At 44.6% G+C, this 17,359-nt stretch overlaps 1 protein-coding gene across 2 annotated transcripts; it reads left to right on the top strand.

Annotated features, from left to right (window-relative positions):
* Positions 1 to 573: 573 nt before the first annotated feature.
* Positions 574 to 17,115, top strand: zc3h11a (zinc finger CCCH-type containing 11A). 2 transcript variants are annotated; one of them, XM_040028849.1, is made up of 17 exons: positions 574 to 687; positions 1,854 to 1,926; positions 6,058 to 6,182; positions 6,270 to 6,389; positions 6,759 to 6,882; positions 9,576 to 9,740; positions 9,824 to 9,889; positions 9,993 to 10,166; positions 10,309 to 10,368; positions 10,456 to 10,554; positions 10,642 to 10,704; positions 10,794 to 11,306; positions 12,055 to 12,107; positions 12,190 to 12,685; positions 13,706 to 13,860; positions 13,992 to 14,176; positions 16,183 to 17,115. In XM_040028849.1, exons 3-17 carry the CDS (start codon positions 6,129 to 6,131, stop codon positions 16,400 to 16,402), a joined length of 2,547 nt encoding a protein of 848 aa, XP_039884783.1. In that variant the 5' UTR covers positions 574 to 687; positions 1,854 to 1,926; positions 6,058 to 6,128; the 3' UTR covers positions 16,403 to 17,115. The 2 variants fall into 2 exon arrangements, with proteins under 2 accessions (XP_039884783.1, XP_039884776.1); XM_040028842.1 differs by having other exon boundaries at positions 583 to 1,004.
* Positions 17,116 to 17,359: the final 244 nt, after the last annotated feature.

The raw sequence follows: 17,359 nt of genomic DNA, 5'->3' as shown, positions 1-17,359 counted from the left end.
TAGATGAGAAAATATATATTTGACACATATGAGGAAAATACTAATAAAATAAAATAAAAATAAATAAAATAAATGTTCCCTTTAGAAATCTTTTTTTTCTCTTTTTTGTGCTCTATAAAACCAGTTGTTTTTTCTTTTTCAATCACTCATCTTAGCAGTAGGATTTACATGAAAAGAGAAACAAATTAAGTTTGAGTAAAAATGTATATTTTTTGCACTCTCTGGGCAACTGACTCTGTGACTCATGTGACTCAAATACAATTCACTTTGGTGAGTGACTCATTCAAACTCGATTCAGTAAAAAGAATCGAATTTACCATCACTAGCACGGACCCTACTGTCCGGTTTTTACTTTTAAATAAATAAAAAAAATAAAATAAAAAGCACATGTTTGAAATCAGAAAGCGATGGCTCATTTTTCTTTCAGTGTGATTATTAGTTAGCGTTTCTGATGTTGGAGGGAGCTTACGGTAATGCGAATTCTGCACAATGCAGTGTAATTTTCGAATGTCCGATCTTTCCTTGCGACTTGAACACAGCACACAGCCCCCCCCCCCCCCTCGTATTTGTATTCCACTGTCGCCATTTTGCTTGAGTCAGAGAGCAGTTCTGGTTTTCTTCGAGCGGGTTCGGGTTTTTCTTGCTATATTCTACAAGTTTTCAAATATCTTTTTAAATTTTAAACTGGTAATTGAACACTACATACACTGTTTACATCATATGTATGCAGTTACATTGAAACGTTATAACACGGACGTGAATTCCACGGTAATAAACGGCCGTGTGAACGCTTAGCTAACGATAAGGTCGCTAACCGTCCAAGGTTTCGGTAGGCCTCTGTTATGTACACGAGCTAAAAGGTGCTCATCTATTAATCATAATAATTTAAGAGTTCACATTTTTAAACTAGACACTAGTTAGCCAGGTTAGCTATAAAGTCAAGGCATTTTCCGACTGGGAGTCACGTAGTTCATTAGCTTTGAGACACTTTTTGTAATTCAACAGTAAGTATGTGAATGTTTTCTTGGCTGTCTTGGTCTTTAAATTTATATTTTCCTCGAGTTTGAGATTCGTCATTGTTATCTGAGTGTTTCGGTTTAATTGCTGTTTGTGTCCTAATTAAGATGACGATGATAATTAAGGCCGGTTGTCACTGGCAGGCTGATGCTTGCGTGTGTAGAGTGAAGCCTCCCAAAAACGACACTTGTCGATTTTCCTGCATGAGACACTTGAAGTGTAAAAGTATGTGCGTGTGTCCGAGCACACTTGTTTCATGTTGCTGTGTGGAGTGTTTGTCCTGTTTGTCTTTCAATAACCACCTTTCAGTTCCCCGGGGAGTGTTTCTGATGTATTTGTAGGTTTAAACCCGTCCTCTTGGCCCTCTTTGGGGATCCCTGGATCCGGATAATTTGCCCCCAGTTGATTGGCAGAAGATTTTTTTTTTCTCCAGCATTTGGTAATCAAGACATGAAAGTCCTGCACGGTTTTCCTCCCAACCTCCAGCATTCAAATGTCACAAAATGTGTAAAATGCCAACAAGCCCAAGAAGAAGCTGAGGATTTTCCCGCCAACCACGCCACCTTTCTCAACTTTTTTCCCACATCACTTAGAGTTTCTTCTATTTTTTTCTTGTTCATGCTGTTTATGTCCCCCTACTTATTTATTTCAGTAGCCACCAAATAGTATCAATGATGGTTTACAAGCATTGCCCAAAGGACTTGATTGCATCAGCATCAGTATTGTTTAGCGGTTTGGCAGAGATGTCTCAGAAATGGGATGTCGTAGGAAGACTAATGTCTTTGGGAGACCCACCCCACTTTTCCTCTTATCTCATGGATCAAGTGTTCCTTCAGGATTTCCTTACTACTGTGGAGACTCCGTACCAGCTGTGCACTCAAGAGGCAGACCACTTCTCTACTACCTCAGGTAAATGAGCAGCAGCGCATCTCACACGAGTACAGGTCAGCTTTACAGATTACTCTCACTGCACTATTGTTGCCTTTTCTACAAATTTGTCAAGTTGTTTAAGTTTTCTTGTTGTTTGACTTGAAATCTAGTTGGTGATGTACAAATTCAGAACTTTTACAAACTGGTCAAATATCTTTGACCCTAAGTATCTTTATTTGGGTTTTTAATGCTGCTAAACTTGGTGGTGGTCCTCGGTGACCTTAGCAGTGCTTAATTGAATTCATTTTTTTGTACAAAGCGCCAAATCACTACAACAGTCACCTCAAGGCACTTTCTATTGTAAAGTAAAGAATACAATCATATGAGCGCTTTGGCAGAAGTGGGAAGGACAAACTTCCTTTAAACAGGAAGAAACCTCCAGCAGAACCAGGCTGAGGGAGGGGCTGACAACGACCCTCTGTGGAGGTGCTGGGTGCACGTCGGGAGTTGGTGCTTTATAAATGAAATGAACTGAATTAAAAATTGAGTGAAGAAGAAACAGTCATTGTGTCATGGGGAGCACCCAGCAGCACAACTAAGGGAGGATTCAGGGTCACCTGGTCCAGCCCTAACTATTTTGAATTCAATTCTGGATTTAACAGGAAGCCAAAACAGGAGAAATCTGCTCTCTCTTTCTAGTCCCTGTCAGGACTCTTGCTGCAGCATTTTGGATCAGCTGAAGGCTTTTCAGGGAGTTTTTAGGACTTCCTGATAATAATGAATCACAGTCGTCCAGCCTGGAAGTAATAAATGCATGAACTAGTTTTTCAGCATCACTCTGAGACAGGATATTTCTAACTTTAGAGATGTTGCACAAATGGAAGAAAGCAGTCCTACATATGTGTTGAATACATATGCAGGGACATATTGTGGTTATTGTCGTGCACCAGGAGGATCCCAGGACCCACTGCAGCAGCGTAGGGCACCAGTGGTGGACCTGGAGGTCAGTGGCAAACCACAAGCCTCAGGCCACCCTCATGAAGTCAGTTTCTGATTGTTTGATCAGAGACCTTCACATCAGCGGCCTGCTGGAGGTCATTTTGTAGCTCTGGCTGTACTCAGACTACTGCTGCAGCTGTCGATTGTTTTAGTAATCGATTAATTTATCGATTATTCAATCGAGTATTCGGATACAATTACAGTGCTGGCTGCGGTGAAGAAATGCCAGCATATCAGTATTCTGAGGTTCGCCCTGCGCTTTGATGCAACGTTTTTGAGCTGCTGAAAACAGGACAGTATGATGGTGTAGAATTAATATGAATAGTAATTGATTGTCCAGCCTAACGACCCTCAGGTCAGCGAGTTTCACTACTATTAATGCAGGACCAGCGCTGCTGTTTAGTCCTCACGGTGTGTGTGTGCGCGTGCTTCCACATTAAACTATGCCATTGTCATCACTGCTGCTGTTGTGTATCAATGTGTGGAGCCTTTTCATCCACAGCTGCTCCTGAAACGCTCACACATTGGCTCATACACAGCTCTGTGTTAAACAAAGTATCCAAGTAATGTCTGTTTTTGTTTTGTTTGTTTACAAAAACCAAAGCATTTGTAGACATTTGGGCGACACAGCATCCCTGTGTTGTTCCTGGTACACACTGACACTGAGCGTTTAAATATTCCCTTGTAGGGCTGTGCGATATGACCAAAGTCTCATATCCCGATATAAGACATCTGTCGTCCGATAACGATATAAATCACAAACATGTAACATTTTCTGTAAAGTCTGTGAATCTCGGGCAGCTCGACCTGCGTGAAGTGTTTCCAGCTGTGCGTCGTGTAGCTGGAGTCGAGTGTTTTAACCGATGCATGAAACAACACATTTTTAGACATAAGTTGTAACGGCGCCGTTTTCTTTCAAAGTTTGAGTCTGAGGTTTATTTTTTACCACCAGGGCCCTGTTTCAGGAAGCCGGTTTAGTGCAAACTCTGAGTAAGTATACCCTGAGTTAACGAAAACTCTGGGTTTTCGGTTTCACAAAGCGAGTTTAGATTAATTCTGAGTGAGTTACTATGACGACACACTCCGTGAAGCTAACCTGCCCCCTAGCAGGTTTACTTCAACTAACCCTGACTTTCTCCGCTTCTTTGTCAGAAACCTGACTGTAGGAAGTGTCAGACATGGCGTGCTCCTTCCTTGAAGAGCCAGTAGATGTTGAAGCCCAAATTCTCCGCAGAGCTCTCCGCCGGCAGAGAGTGATTAGAGCGCGTTTGGACATTTTATCATTTCCTGATGATTTCCTGTGTGAACGTTACCGTTTTTCAGCACAATCTATAATTCATTTGAATAACATCCTCAGGCCATATATTACTCATGTGACACATCGCGGACATGCTCTCAGTTCATGTACATATTATTTGTATTGCACTTCGGTTTTTTGCAAACGGGAGCTTTCTGTATAATATTGGTGACGCTGAGCACGTTTCCAAGGCTACCGTCTGTCGGGCAGTCAGGAATGTTACAGTTGCACTGAAACGTCTCCTGTACTCGTCTGTGGTGTTCCCCGGTCATAGACCCACAAGATTTATCAAAGAGGGATTCCACAAAACTGCAGGTATCAGGATGACCAAAACTTAATCCATGATGTGGTGATATTTGAACTACTACTTAAATTTTACATTTATTCTCACGGTTCCCAGGCGTGATTGGCTGTACAGATGCACTCACATTCCAATCATTGCTCCTTCAGTAAATGAAGGAGACTATGTGAACAGGAAGTCTTTCCACAGCATTAATGTACAGGTACATAGTTCCCTGTAGCATTTCAAACTAACAGATTATTTCATTATAGTAATGGATGCTAATTTGTGTTCTCTGCACTGTGAAGATCATATGTGATGCTGCCAACATTATCACAAATGTGGAAGCCAACTGCTCAGCCTCTGTGAGTGGTGGTGGTGGAGGACCCCCACCTGTTTTTCGGGCCTCCGCTTTTTTTCTGTTGGCTATAACGGGTCACATTTGAGCATACAGAGTAAGCAAATATGTACTTGTAATGTGCTCAGATAATTTCAATAAGTGCTTACAGAGGGGAAATTAATGTAGCCTCTAACTGCAATTGATTTACAAACAGACCAAGCACTATGGCTCATAATACAATTACACCTTACCTGTTTGGACTATATTTTTATATTTCATTTTTACTTGCTGCCAGGAACGTTTGGGGCCTGTTGGGTTGCACCTGCGCTCACATCACAAAATAAAATGTATAAAATAAAAAATAAAATAAAATATAATAAAATAACGTGTTAAATGGGTGGAAATCCCTAGATCAATGTTTACATTAACACTCACGCATTGACTCTGTCGGCTATGTTTTGCCATGCATGCTCCCTTTCTTTTGCAGCTGAGGCTGTGTTACTTTTTTTCCGCAAAATTTGCATGTTATCGGCATATGCTGCCATCAGAATTTCGGCCTCAAGCGCTGTAAAATACATTGACCGCGCCTTCTTTCCCTCCGTCTCCATGGTGACTCGCTTAATCTGTGCTCCACTAATCAGGGCTTTATGTATCCTCGTGCGCGCGCTTAACTTGGGGTTAAAGCAACTCCGCGTTGACTGAACTAATTGTTATCAGCCTTTCTGAAACCGAATATTCCGAGTTGGACAGTTCGGGGTTACTCAACCCTGAGTATCGTTTTTCACTCTGAGTTTTCTAAACCGGCTTCCTGAAATAGGGCCCAGGCGTCTTTTTTACTTCTCATCTGTAAACTCTCTGCATCTTTCACGTGATTCAGTTTATTTTGAAAAGTCTCAACAGGATCTTGAGCTTTATTCTGAAAGGTTTATGTGGAACATAAACAAGCGGACACGCGATGGTTTTACCGTTGTTGTTGCTAACGACAACGCATAAAAACAGGCGCTTGTTGTCCGTAGTGTGGTTATATTAAATCTAAGACAGAGAGAACTTTAATAAAGCCGCTACAGTGACCATCAGAACATGAAAACAGCTGTAAACAGTTTATTTTGCGACACCACCAAACAAACGATAGCGTAAATGAAACGATAGATGTCGTTCTATCGAACAGCCCTATTCCCTTGAAAAACATCCAGAGTGTACCAGAGGTGCTGGTTTGGTTTGAGATGTGATGTCTGGTTTGCTCTGTGTTGTCAGGGAGGTTCCTGTCGGCCCATAAGAGAACCAGCTGCTGGGTTTAGAGGTCGTTCCTTTACTACAGCTTTACTATGACCAGCCATGGAGACGACTGCTACTTCTTTTACTATTCTACCTGCAGCAAAGTAAACAAGCCTGCTACATGCACACATTGGGCTAGAAAGTGTTGGTGACCAGAAAGAAGAGTCCAAGCTTACTGTTTGTCTGTGCAGGGAGACAGTTGTCCGTTCAGACACTGCGAGGCAGCTATGGGCAACGAGACCACCTGCAGCCTCTGGCAGGAAGGACGCTGCTTTCGTGCTGTCTGCAAGTTTCGCCACATGAAAATAACGGTAAGCAAAATGTAAATGGAAGAAAGCTGAAGTCATCTCCTTCAGGCTTTGCCCAGTCAAGGCTGTGTGTGTCTTGAATGGCCATTAATGAAGAGTAAAAAAGCCTCCCTGTAAACCAGGATCTCCACTCCTGACTCCTTCTTTCAGATTTGAAGTGCTGTTCAGAAACACGAGGCTGGTTAAAACGGTGGCACGTTCCCTCTCATTCAGATCTTAGGTACATAGTCCAGAGTGGTGTCATTAGGAGGAGCCATTCATGACAAGAGGGAGGCTCTGAGAGTGAGGAGCGTTTCTCCTCATGCATGTTGTTTCACGACGTCAGATGGACATCGCAGAATGTTTACATGTTAATGTTCTTCATCAAAACAGAAAAATCGAAAGGAGATCCCGTGTTACTGGGAGAAGCAGCCGGCAGGCTGCCAGAAGCCACACTGTGCCTTCTACCATGAAAAGCCTCGCTACATAGAAGGCGTCTTTGTCCAGCCTGATAAAAGTGAGTTCAAGCACACACATTTTACATCCACTACAGCAAGATGCTGATGAGTAGAGCCGGGCGATATGGCCCAAAGTATTTATCACCATATACATTTGAAAATGTGCGATAACGATATAACTGATGATATAATTGACATGAGACAAAATGCTTTACAACTCCACAACTTTGTTATTGCAAAAACCCATCATTGTATTTTCACTGAAACAAGTTTTAAGTTTTATTTTAAGTAAAAATATAAAAATGTAACAGTGCAAATGCAAATTTCTCACTAACCAAAAAGCATTTCCAGTGGAAACTGGCCGACATATCCTCAGCATAACCATGTGTAATATCCACAACACTTAAAAAGAGGTTATACACACACAATACGGTAATATTATGTTGAAGCGCAGTACGTATCACTCCGAGGCTCCGCCTACGACAGCCGTAATGCTCCGACAATCCATCAAGCGGTGCGGCTTCGTAGCTCAGCAAAGTCGTACTGAAACATTTGACAGATTTTCGAGCGCCGTGCACATAAATTCGTTTCCAGGTCAGTAAACACAACCAGAGTTCATACATAAGGCACACGGGATTATAAGGGGCTCTGTCGACTTTCAGAAAAATCAAAGGATTGATTTTAAGTGCGCCGTATTTTCCAAACAACACGGTAATAACGACGGCCCGCTAGCATGCGCTACCAAAATAGTGCTTTGTTGTGCATCTGACGGACGAAAGCTAAACCAGTCGACTAATCAGATCATCATCCATTGGACGTAAAACGTACAGCTTATTGCACCAGCAGCATCTGCTCTTATATAACTATCATTAGCTTACAGCTGTAAGTGTGTAAGGTATGTGCTAACTAAAAATAAAGACAAGATGATAGTTTATTGAATTTTAATGAAATCTGCAGATTGTTTCAGTGAAGTTTAATAAACTCCTTGCTATCTAAAATATAACAGGACACCGGAGTAAATTCTCCAGCATCTCACACTTCTGATAATCAGCTGTCTGCTTGACGTTTATTCAGCTGTGTAAAAACTTTAGTCTCAGCCAAACCGATTTACTCAGGAACAAATAAAACACTGAAAAAAGCCAAACAATAACATTTTTAAGTTATCTAAGTGACCTATATATCATGTTTAACCGGAGTAGCGAAAGACGGCGGTGGGTTTGAAAACGATCTGCCGGGAGTCCGGTGTTCTCACGGCTCTAGTGAGCCTAGCCCCCGGCTAACTATCGAGCTAGTGGGTAACAGACGTCTCCGAAAACGTTGGAGCGCTTTTGAAAATATGTGGTGTCTTGATAAACTGAGCAGATATTTGAGGTTTACACAGCTACATTCTCGCCTGAAAATATGTTAAACGTTTATTTTGTGACCCAGAAAGAATAATAAGAGTAACATTAAAACTAACTAGCTGCCGCCATTGTTGGAAACTGAGCTGGGCCACAGCTGTGTCCCAAAACGTCGGCTGCATCCTCCGGAGGCCGCATTTGAAGGCCGATTACGTCACAGCCAGGCGACGAGGCTGTCCCAATTCGTCGACTCCTCTGAATGCAGCCGACAAACGCGTCCTTCATTGCCCCGAATTTGAAGGATTACTCTTATTAATCTTTCTGGGTCACAAAATAAACTTTTAACATATTTTAAGGCGAGAATGTAGCTGTGCAAACCTCAAATATCTGCTCAGTTTATCAAGACACCGCATATTTGCAAAAGTGCTTTGACGTTTTCAGAGACGTCTGTTACCCACCCGCTCGATAGCTAGCCGGGGGGTTCAATGGTCACTCCAGCCAGCGAGAGCAGCGGACTCCCGGCTTCATCGTTTTCAGACCCCCGCTCTTTGGCTACTCAGGTTAAACATGATATAAATGTCACTCGGATAACTTAAAAATGTAATTGTTTGCCTTTTTTCTGTGTTTTATTTGTTCCTGAGTAAATCGGTTTGGCTGAGATCAAAGTTATTAGATTATTAGATTAAATAAAACTTTATTAATCCCCCGGGTGTGTTCCTCCGGGATTTTCACACAGCTCAATAAACGTCAAACAGAAAACTGATTAAACAGAAGTGTGAGACGATCGAGAGTTTACTCCAGTGTCCTGTTAGATTTTAGACAGCAAGGAGCAGACGGCTGAGTTTATTAAACTCCACCGAGACAGCGGTGACGCAGATCTGAAGGCTCGACCTTCCCATTTCACAGCCTCGCACTTCCGGCCTTCTCAGTCTTTGAACAACCCGGCCCACGTAGACCGCGAAGGCGGGTCCTCAGGAGGATGCAGCCGACGTTTTGGGACACAGCTCACGCTATGAATTCAGGGACACAGCTACTTCTTCTTCTTCGGGGTTTAACGGCAGCTGGCATCCTTGTACATGCAGTGCTGCCATCTTCTGTTTCAGTCCGTTATTACACTCTTAAATCCTGCTACTTATTCCTGCGTCTTTTGTGATCTTACAAAGCTTCAAACGACGCGTCGACTATTAAATCAGTCGTCGACGATTTTGATAGTCGAGTAATCGTGGCAGCCCTACTGAAGTTGCAGCGTTTTTACAAACCAGTTCTGGTTCATCCGTTTCACTCAACAATCCGCTTCTCATTCTCTGTCGCCGCCATGTGCGTATGAAAACAAAGGCATTGCACATGCGTGTTCTCGTAGCGTGTATGATATGGCCCAGCCCTACTAATGACCATGGCTGTTACCGTCCCAGACGTAAGGAAGGAGGAGGAACAGCACCACGAGGAACAGACTGTCCCGGCAGCCACAGTGAACCCTCAGCTCAGAAGTGTCAAGACTGATACGCAGGAGCCGGTGCCGAGCCCCACCCATCCACCAGTCGTGATTAATCCAGCAGACGATGATGAGGATGAGGACGGTGAGCTGAATCTGACTTTAGAAAACATGTATTTCTGCAGTGAAGTTAATATTTTTTTGATTCTCATCACGGATGTCTTTCAGACCAGTTCTCAGAAGAGGGAGAGGAGGGAAAGGGTGGCCCTTCTCCTAGAAAGCTGCCCAAATCAGGTGCGGCAGCAGAGAGACACAAGCTCACACCTGACATCGTATCTGGGTTTGTGAGTTAAGCATCTTAGCCTCCCACATCTCCTAAAATCTTTTGTCTTCACAGACGATTCCCTGAACTTTGGAGTGAGCACGTTGGAGGAGATCCGGCTAAGGAAAGCCCTTAAGGCCAGCATGAAGAGGGCCGGTTACCCCCTCCAGACTACCGAAACATCCACCAGTGTGGAGAAAGAAAACATCCAGACGTTATTTCGACCAGATGTATTTGACTCAAGAGATGGTAAAAAGTGTAACAGCTGTGTTTTCCCAGTCTTCTGTGTAACGTTGGTGGCGCTGTGCTCCTGTTTGCTGCTGCTGAGGCAGATCTACTTTAAACTTGAACATGTTCTGTGTTTTAACTCTCATCTCTCTGGTGTTTGAAGAGCCTGGGGGAGCCAGAGTTAGTGTGACTAAAAGACTTGGGAGAAAGATTAACAGCACTGGTAAACTTGCCCTCTTGCTGCAGTTGTCAGATACTATTGTGAGTAATAATGTAGAGATTAAAAGCTCATTGCTTGTCCTTGACATAGATCTAAGAAGTGCAGAAGATGTCCCCCTGAAAAGGAGTCTGGCTAAGCGTTTGGGTAAGGTGGTGGATGTGGACCAACCATTTCTGCCCCCTCACAAAGGTCAGTGCTGTAAGAGCTGCAGCTGTGGCCTCTGACTCGTTATGCTGCCATTCACACTGAAGCCTCGCCTGTCTTCTGTTTCTTCAGCTCTCAAACCTGTAAAGGAAAGACTTGGATTGCTTTGTGATCCTGTTGCAACCAGTCAACCAGGTAAGCAGGCTGATATGAGCTACACTCAGATCGATTGTGGAATAATATAAATCACAGCCATGCGCTAGAACGTGTTGTCATGGTTGCAGCTGAGAGCAGTGCGGTGTCACAGAAGGTTCCTGAGCTTATCCACATAAAGACTCTGGAGCAGATCAAACAGGAGAAGGCGGTGAGGTCCCAGCCCGAGAACCAGAAAAGCACCAGAGCCACAGAAGCCACCGAGAGCAAAGCCAGCAGTGGAACAAAGCGAGCCATCGCCATGAACGACGCCTCCATCTGCAATGTCAAAACATTTTCTGAGATTCTTCACGACAAGAAGAAAAGACAAGAGGAGGAGCTGGAACAGAAGCCCCGCCCTGAGGTCAATCACACAGCAGAGCGAGATCAGGGCAAGAGCCAGGAGGAGGCCCACACAGCTGGGCCTGAGGTCACAAACGTGGGCCGGATTAGAATAAAGACCCTGGAAGAAATCCGCATGGAGAAGGCAGCAAGGAGTCAGCTCAAGCAGGCAGTGGACGCTGAAAACAGGAAGACGTCTTACGCTGAGGAGAGCGGTGCCAAGAAGCCCCGCCTGCTGCACATTAAGAAGCAGGCCCCCCAAAGTAAGGCTGCTTTTTTGCATATTACATCTGTGCTATTACAGGAAGTGCATGCACATCTGTTACACTGTTTCAATGTCTTTCTGATGGCCTTTGGTTTTGACTGGTCGGTAACACTTGGGGGGACATTTATATGAACTGTTGGTAAGACTGTGTAACACAGGCCGTGACAAAGGCCATAATTCCCCTGGGTGGGTGAATACATGTTCCATTGTTCATTCCTTCTATTTTGCGCGGCTCCTTTGCTGTAAAATGGCTGGAAATTAGGCGAGATTAAGCCGCTCCATAAAGGCGTTTTTATGCTTACGCGTGCCCCTGACGCATAGCGCCACATGCTGCAAACGAAGTATCATTTTCTCACACAACACACACGACCGAGCCATCACATCATGTGCCCAAGCAAACCACACGTTTTCTAAAAGCCGATAGATCTCACAGAGTCCAAAGGGTCTGCAGGTTTCGTCACATCCCCACCAAAGTTCACTGAACCAGCCACAGAAGACCACACACGTGTCCACAACTGATAAACATAACATCATAAATCAGACCTACCTTTGCTGTCGCGTCCATCTGAGACTGCAGCTGGTTTCCTCTTCACAATGCCTGTTTTCAGTTACAGACATTTGATTGGACGAGGGTCATAGATTGTTTACACAGAGATTGTAGACCATATAGGAAAGTGATGCTGGATTGTTTTGTTTTCTCCTAACATGGTTTTGAAACACTAACATGAACCTTATGTTGAACTTAGCTAGCAGCATTGCAGCAGAGAAGCCTCACAGAAGTCCATCTCCTGAACCCCAGGTACTGTCTGCTTTCTGTTTTTCTTCAGTGTTAGTTTCTTTGTCATCAGGCTGTTGGCAGTGCTAATTTTCTCTCTTTGTAGACCAGTAACAATATCAAGGTGAAGACCTTTGAGGAGATCATGCGGGAGAAACGCCTTCGAAAGCAGGAAATGTTGGAACAAGGCAAAGTGGGAGAACCTGAAACGGAGCCTTCTCACAATCAGAATGCCAGCAGTACCCTCAAAAGGAAGGCTCCTTCATCACCGCGCTCCTCCTCCTCGCCTTCCTCCAAAACTCCACGTGCCGGTTCCACCGAAAGAGTTCCTGTTCACAAGCTGATTACTCTCAGGTCAACGGCTGCACCGCCTGGAAACGGTGTGGCCGCTCCTGAAACAACAGCTGCTGTTGTTACTGTGCAGCGCTCTTCACCACAGCAGGCTGGGACAAAGTCCAGCTCCAGGGTCGCTCCAGACAAGAAGACGCAGGTGTCCTCTGCACTGTCACCACTCGAGCAGCCTCGTGTGACAGGAGCCTCTACTGCTGAGGAAGCGATGGACACGAATCAGGAGTCCCCAGAGCACACTGCAGATACCAAAGGTACTGTATCACTCGTGCTGTCACTCATCTTTCTAAGTCAAGTGCACTCAAAGCACTTTATCTATGCACAGGTGCTTCCTCTCTCACATTCACACACATTCACACTCCGGTGGATGCATCAGAGAGCACCATGGGGTGAGCATCTTGCCCAAGGATACTTGGCTTGCAGCCTGGAGCAGCCAGGGATAGTTTTAATGGAGAGGGGCAGAATATCAACCAGGAATCCAGAAAAGAAAACGCATTACATAAAAGCTATACATTGGTATGGTGTAGTTAAACTGTACCGTAATGGATTAACTCACACCCACAAAGTCCCCCTGAGTACTCCAGGAGAGTAGAGAAGCGCTGTATAAGAATCAGTCCATAACGTGTACACCATGCAGAGAAGGCTCGTGGTCACACCAACATCAAGTCCTCTGTCATCAGTTTGACTCACGGTGTTTGAAGGAGCAGCTCCATTCTGTGGAGGTCTGCCAGGGAACAGTGTGACTCCACTGCATGGAGTGGGCCGTGCATGGTAACATCTTGGACAGCAGCCTGCTTCCCTCTGCCAGAACACCTACGATGAGCCAGTGTTTGGTCCTTTATCTGTGGGAGGAACTGAAACTTTGAGTGGCCAAGCAAGAAAAACCCTCCTGAGAATTTCTTAAACGCGGTGACCACCTAAAAGAAATGTCTTACAGTTGTACCTGCCAACAAGGATTAAACACAAACTAGAAGCTGTTCATTTCTTTGTAAGTGAGCAAACATGCAAATTTAGCAGGGGGTCAAATAGTCCTGTCCCTGCACTGTAAGCTGACCTTAAACGGACCCAACCAGGAGGTGCATGCTTAGTTTGAGCCAAACAGTTTCCCAGTGCTTGTAGTTTGTAGCGACACACTGGGGTTCGCTCTGATAGTTCTTGGAGTGTGAAAAGAAACAAAAGCATGTGACGTCTAACCAGAGTGACCAAACTATGGTGTGAGGCAGGAAAGTCTCTGCAGACTAAAGCATTTGATCGGCATTACTTTGTACTTACAGAGAGACCGAAACTGAATGTGAAACCATCTGTGATGAAGCCTGCAGTGCTGGTTAAGCCTGGCCAGAGGAGGCGGGGAGCACAACAGTCTGCTGTAGTTGCTGTTAAACCTCTAAACAGCCCTTCTGCACCGAAAGAGGAGCCACGTAACAGACATGTAAGGGTGCATGTGTCCAGTGTGATGCACTTCATGTTTAATTTCTATTGTGATAATCCTGTACAGACAAATGCAGATGAAGGAGGAGGGACTAATTACTCGTGTGCTGTGAATTTGTTTTGCCTCGTCAGACTCTCCCATCCACCGGCGTGGATGCTGCGCGGAGTCACTTCACCCAGCTGGAGTCTGCCTCCAGCTCTAGCCCAACAGGAGAGGAGCTTCAGACCGTCCCTGTCTTCACACAGAGTCTAGGCCCAGAGAGCAGTCTGCCCATCAGTGGTGCGACCACCAGAGAGTCCTGCACGGTGCCCCAAAGGTAAACAAGAGTCCAGACAGAAAAACAGATCAGAGTTAGTGTGCTGCTGGCTCAGGGGCTCGAGGAAGCTGCCCCCAGCTCAGTGCTCATTGGTTCCATTCCCAGTCTGGCTTTGGGGAAAGAACAATAAAAGTGCCAAGTGACAGTAGAAAATAAGTATTTATGTTCGGTATGCACTTCATTACAAACACAGTCATTACTGTGGTAGAGACTGAACACAGTGCTGGAAACATTCCTCAGAGATGTTGGTCCACACTGATGTGGTGCTTTGCCTCATTGTTGACTGCACATCAAATGTGCTATGTTGGATTGTGATCTAGTAACTATGGCAGCCATTTGACTACAGTACACTTACTATCAGGTTTGGGAAACCAGTCTGAGCTTGTTTGAGCTTTATGGCTGCTGCTGGGACCACTGTTACCTTCACCCTCCACACCTGCTCCAGCTCTTCTCTGAGCCCTTGGTACTTCTCCAGCTTCTCATGTTGCTGTCATTCGCTGCATCCATCCCTACGGCCGTCTTCCTCTGTTTGTCTACCACCACCATGTCCGTCTGTATCTGGAAGTCCCACAGGATCTTAGCTCGGTCATTCTCCGCCCTTGGGGGCGTCTCCCATGTTGACCTCAGGACTTCCAGCTAGGGCTGTTCGATGTAACGATATATATCGGATGACGATATAAAAACATCGTTTCATTTCACGCTATCGTTTGTTTGGTGGCGTCGCAAAATAAAATGTTTACAGCTGTTTTCATGTTCTGATGGTCACTGTAGCGGCTTTATTAAAGTTCTCTCTTTCTCTTATATTTAATATAACCACACTACGGACCACAAGCGCCTGTTTTTAATGCGTTGTCGTTAGCAACAACAACGGTAACAGCATCATGTGTCCGCTTGTTTATGTTCCACATAAACCTTTCAGAATAAAGCTCAAGATCCTGTTGAGACTTTTCAAAATAAACTGAATCACGTGAAAGATGCAGAGAGTTTACAGATGAGAAGCAAAAAAGACGGCAGGTGCTAAAAATAAAGCTCAGACTCAAACGTTAGAACAGGCTTTTCCCCGCAGCACACCGTGTAATAAATACAAAGAAAACGGCGCCGTTACAACTTATGTCTAAAAATGTGTCGTTTCATGCATCGGTTAAAACACTCGACTCCAGCTACACGACGCGCAGCTGGAAACACTTCACACAAGTCGAGCTGCCCGAGATTCACAGACTTTACAGAAAATGTTACATGTTTGTTATTTATATCGTTATCGGACGATAGATGTCTTATATCGGGATATGAGACTTTGGTCATATCGCACAGCCCTGCTTCCAGCCCATACTCGGCACAGATGTTCCTGTACACTATGCCGGCCACTTGGTTATGGCGTTCCATGTATGCCCTGCCTGCTAGCGTCTTGCACCCTGCTGTTATGTGCTGGATTGTCTCAGGGGCATCTTTCCACAGCCTGGGGTCTTGCCTGGTGTGGTAGACCCCAGCCTCCATGGATCTGTGCTCAGAGCTTGTTCCTGTGCTGCCTTTCAGCCACTTCCTCTGTCTGCCGGTGGTACATAACGTGCAGAGTCCTGTCCTTTCATGACTATTCTTCTCCTCGCTCCTCTTCTTTCTTGGGTTTCTGCTCAGTGAGGTTTTCACTAAGCGTGCGGTGTGGTAGCCGTCTCCTGATGTACTCATGGATGTTTGTTTCATTCTGGGTAAAAAAAATGATCCTATTTTTCAGATTGGCTGCTCTCGTACTCAGTGCACCTTCAGTTGTAGTAGGAGCTTGGTACCCAATCTTGGGTTTTTGTCCAGTTGCTGCAAGCTCCGGGTGCAAGCTCCATGGCAACCCCGTGAGCCACGGGTGTCAGCTGTACGTGTCTGACCTGTTGTTTTTGTAGTGGTTCCCTGAGATTTATTTGTGTCTCTGCTTTTGGTGAAGAGGTTCCTCTCTGAGAGCATGTCAGTTTTTCTCTGAGTTTGCGTGAAATGAAGTAACAAGGCTTTCTGTCGTTCAGCCCAGTACAGAAGACACCCTCTCAGCCCAGATCAAGGAGGCTCAGCACTGCAGCATCCCGGGCTGCCTCCACCTCGAGCGCCGCTGCCTCCACCTCTGCCATGGATGACTTCGAGGAGCTGATCAATGAGTTTACTGACGACCACCTTGATGATGATGTGGACCCCAGTATCGGAGAGGACGACCTGCTGCAAGAGCTTTCTGAAATGATTGACAGCTGAGAGGACGCAATCAGCAGTCGGCCCCTGTGTCTCTCTGGGTGGTGGGACTTAGCTCCATGGTAGATGTTGGGCTATTTAGATGTATTTCGTTCTTAAAATAACTTTTTTAACCTATGAGTCCATATGTTGCTCTTTACATTTTCATCATCTTCTCTCAAAGACAGTCTTCTATAATTTTCTCTTCAGGTGAATATTTGATGATGGAGGAATTACTCTGCAGGGCCTCAGTCCTCTTCATCATGTATGTTTATGATCCCACTCCAACAAAAGCTGTTGTGTTAGAGATGTGCTTACCACGATCCCAGGTTTGTGTGGATGCTGTTCATTTAGAGAGAAGTTATATCTGTATACTGTGTATGCAACAGAACTGTGTGTTTGTTGTTCTGTGAGTGGACGAGCCTGTTCACACATTGTGACAGTGATGGAATAGATCAGTTTGATTTCAGCGAGGACTGTCACAGAACCTACGATGATCACTGTTTAAAGTAATTTATTGGAAAGGTGTGTGTGCAGTCATTCACATGTGATTGAGTCTATCCCGTGACTGTACTCACTTTATATGTTTTATTAATGTGTGTTTCTTTCATCACTTATGTTTAGTAATGGACGTCCTTTTAACCTAGAACAGGTGGTGTCAGTGTGTAAGAACTCTTTGTTATTTATGAACAGCTCAGGGACTGTTTCACATGTTTCTATGTTCTTTATACAATGGGGAAAAAAAGTGGGGGGGGGCTTTGATTTTAGCAGTACTGGCTAGAGATGATTTTTTTGTTTGGTCTTTTAGTAGATCAGCTTACTTTGTCTCTGTCCTGACCCTCTCACACAGGCTGACTATTCAGAGTGACTTGTACATTTATTGTGTAAATAAAAATTATTTTAAATTAATTTGAATTCTTGTTTATTATTTACTATTGATTTACACACACACACACACACACACACACACACACACACACA

The sequence above is a fragment of the Simochromis diagramma genome, unplaced genomic scaffold (assembly GCF_900408965.1).
Source record: "Simochromis diagramma unplaced genomic scaffold, fSimDia1.1 OVJJ01000352.1, whole genome shotgun sequence".
Classification (NCBI taxonomy): domain Eukaryota; kingdom Metazoa; phylum Chordata; class Actinopteri; order Cichliformes; family Cichlidae; genus Simochromis; species Simochromis diagramma.
This window is presented reverse-complemented; position numbering and strand designations above follow the sequence as displayed.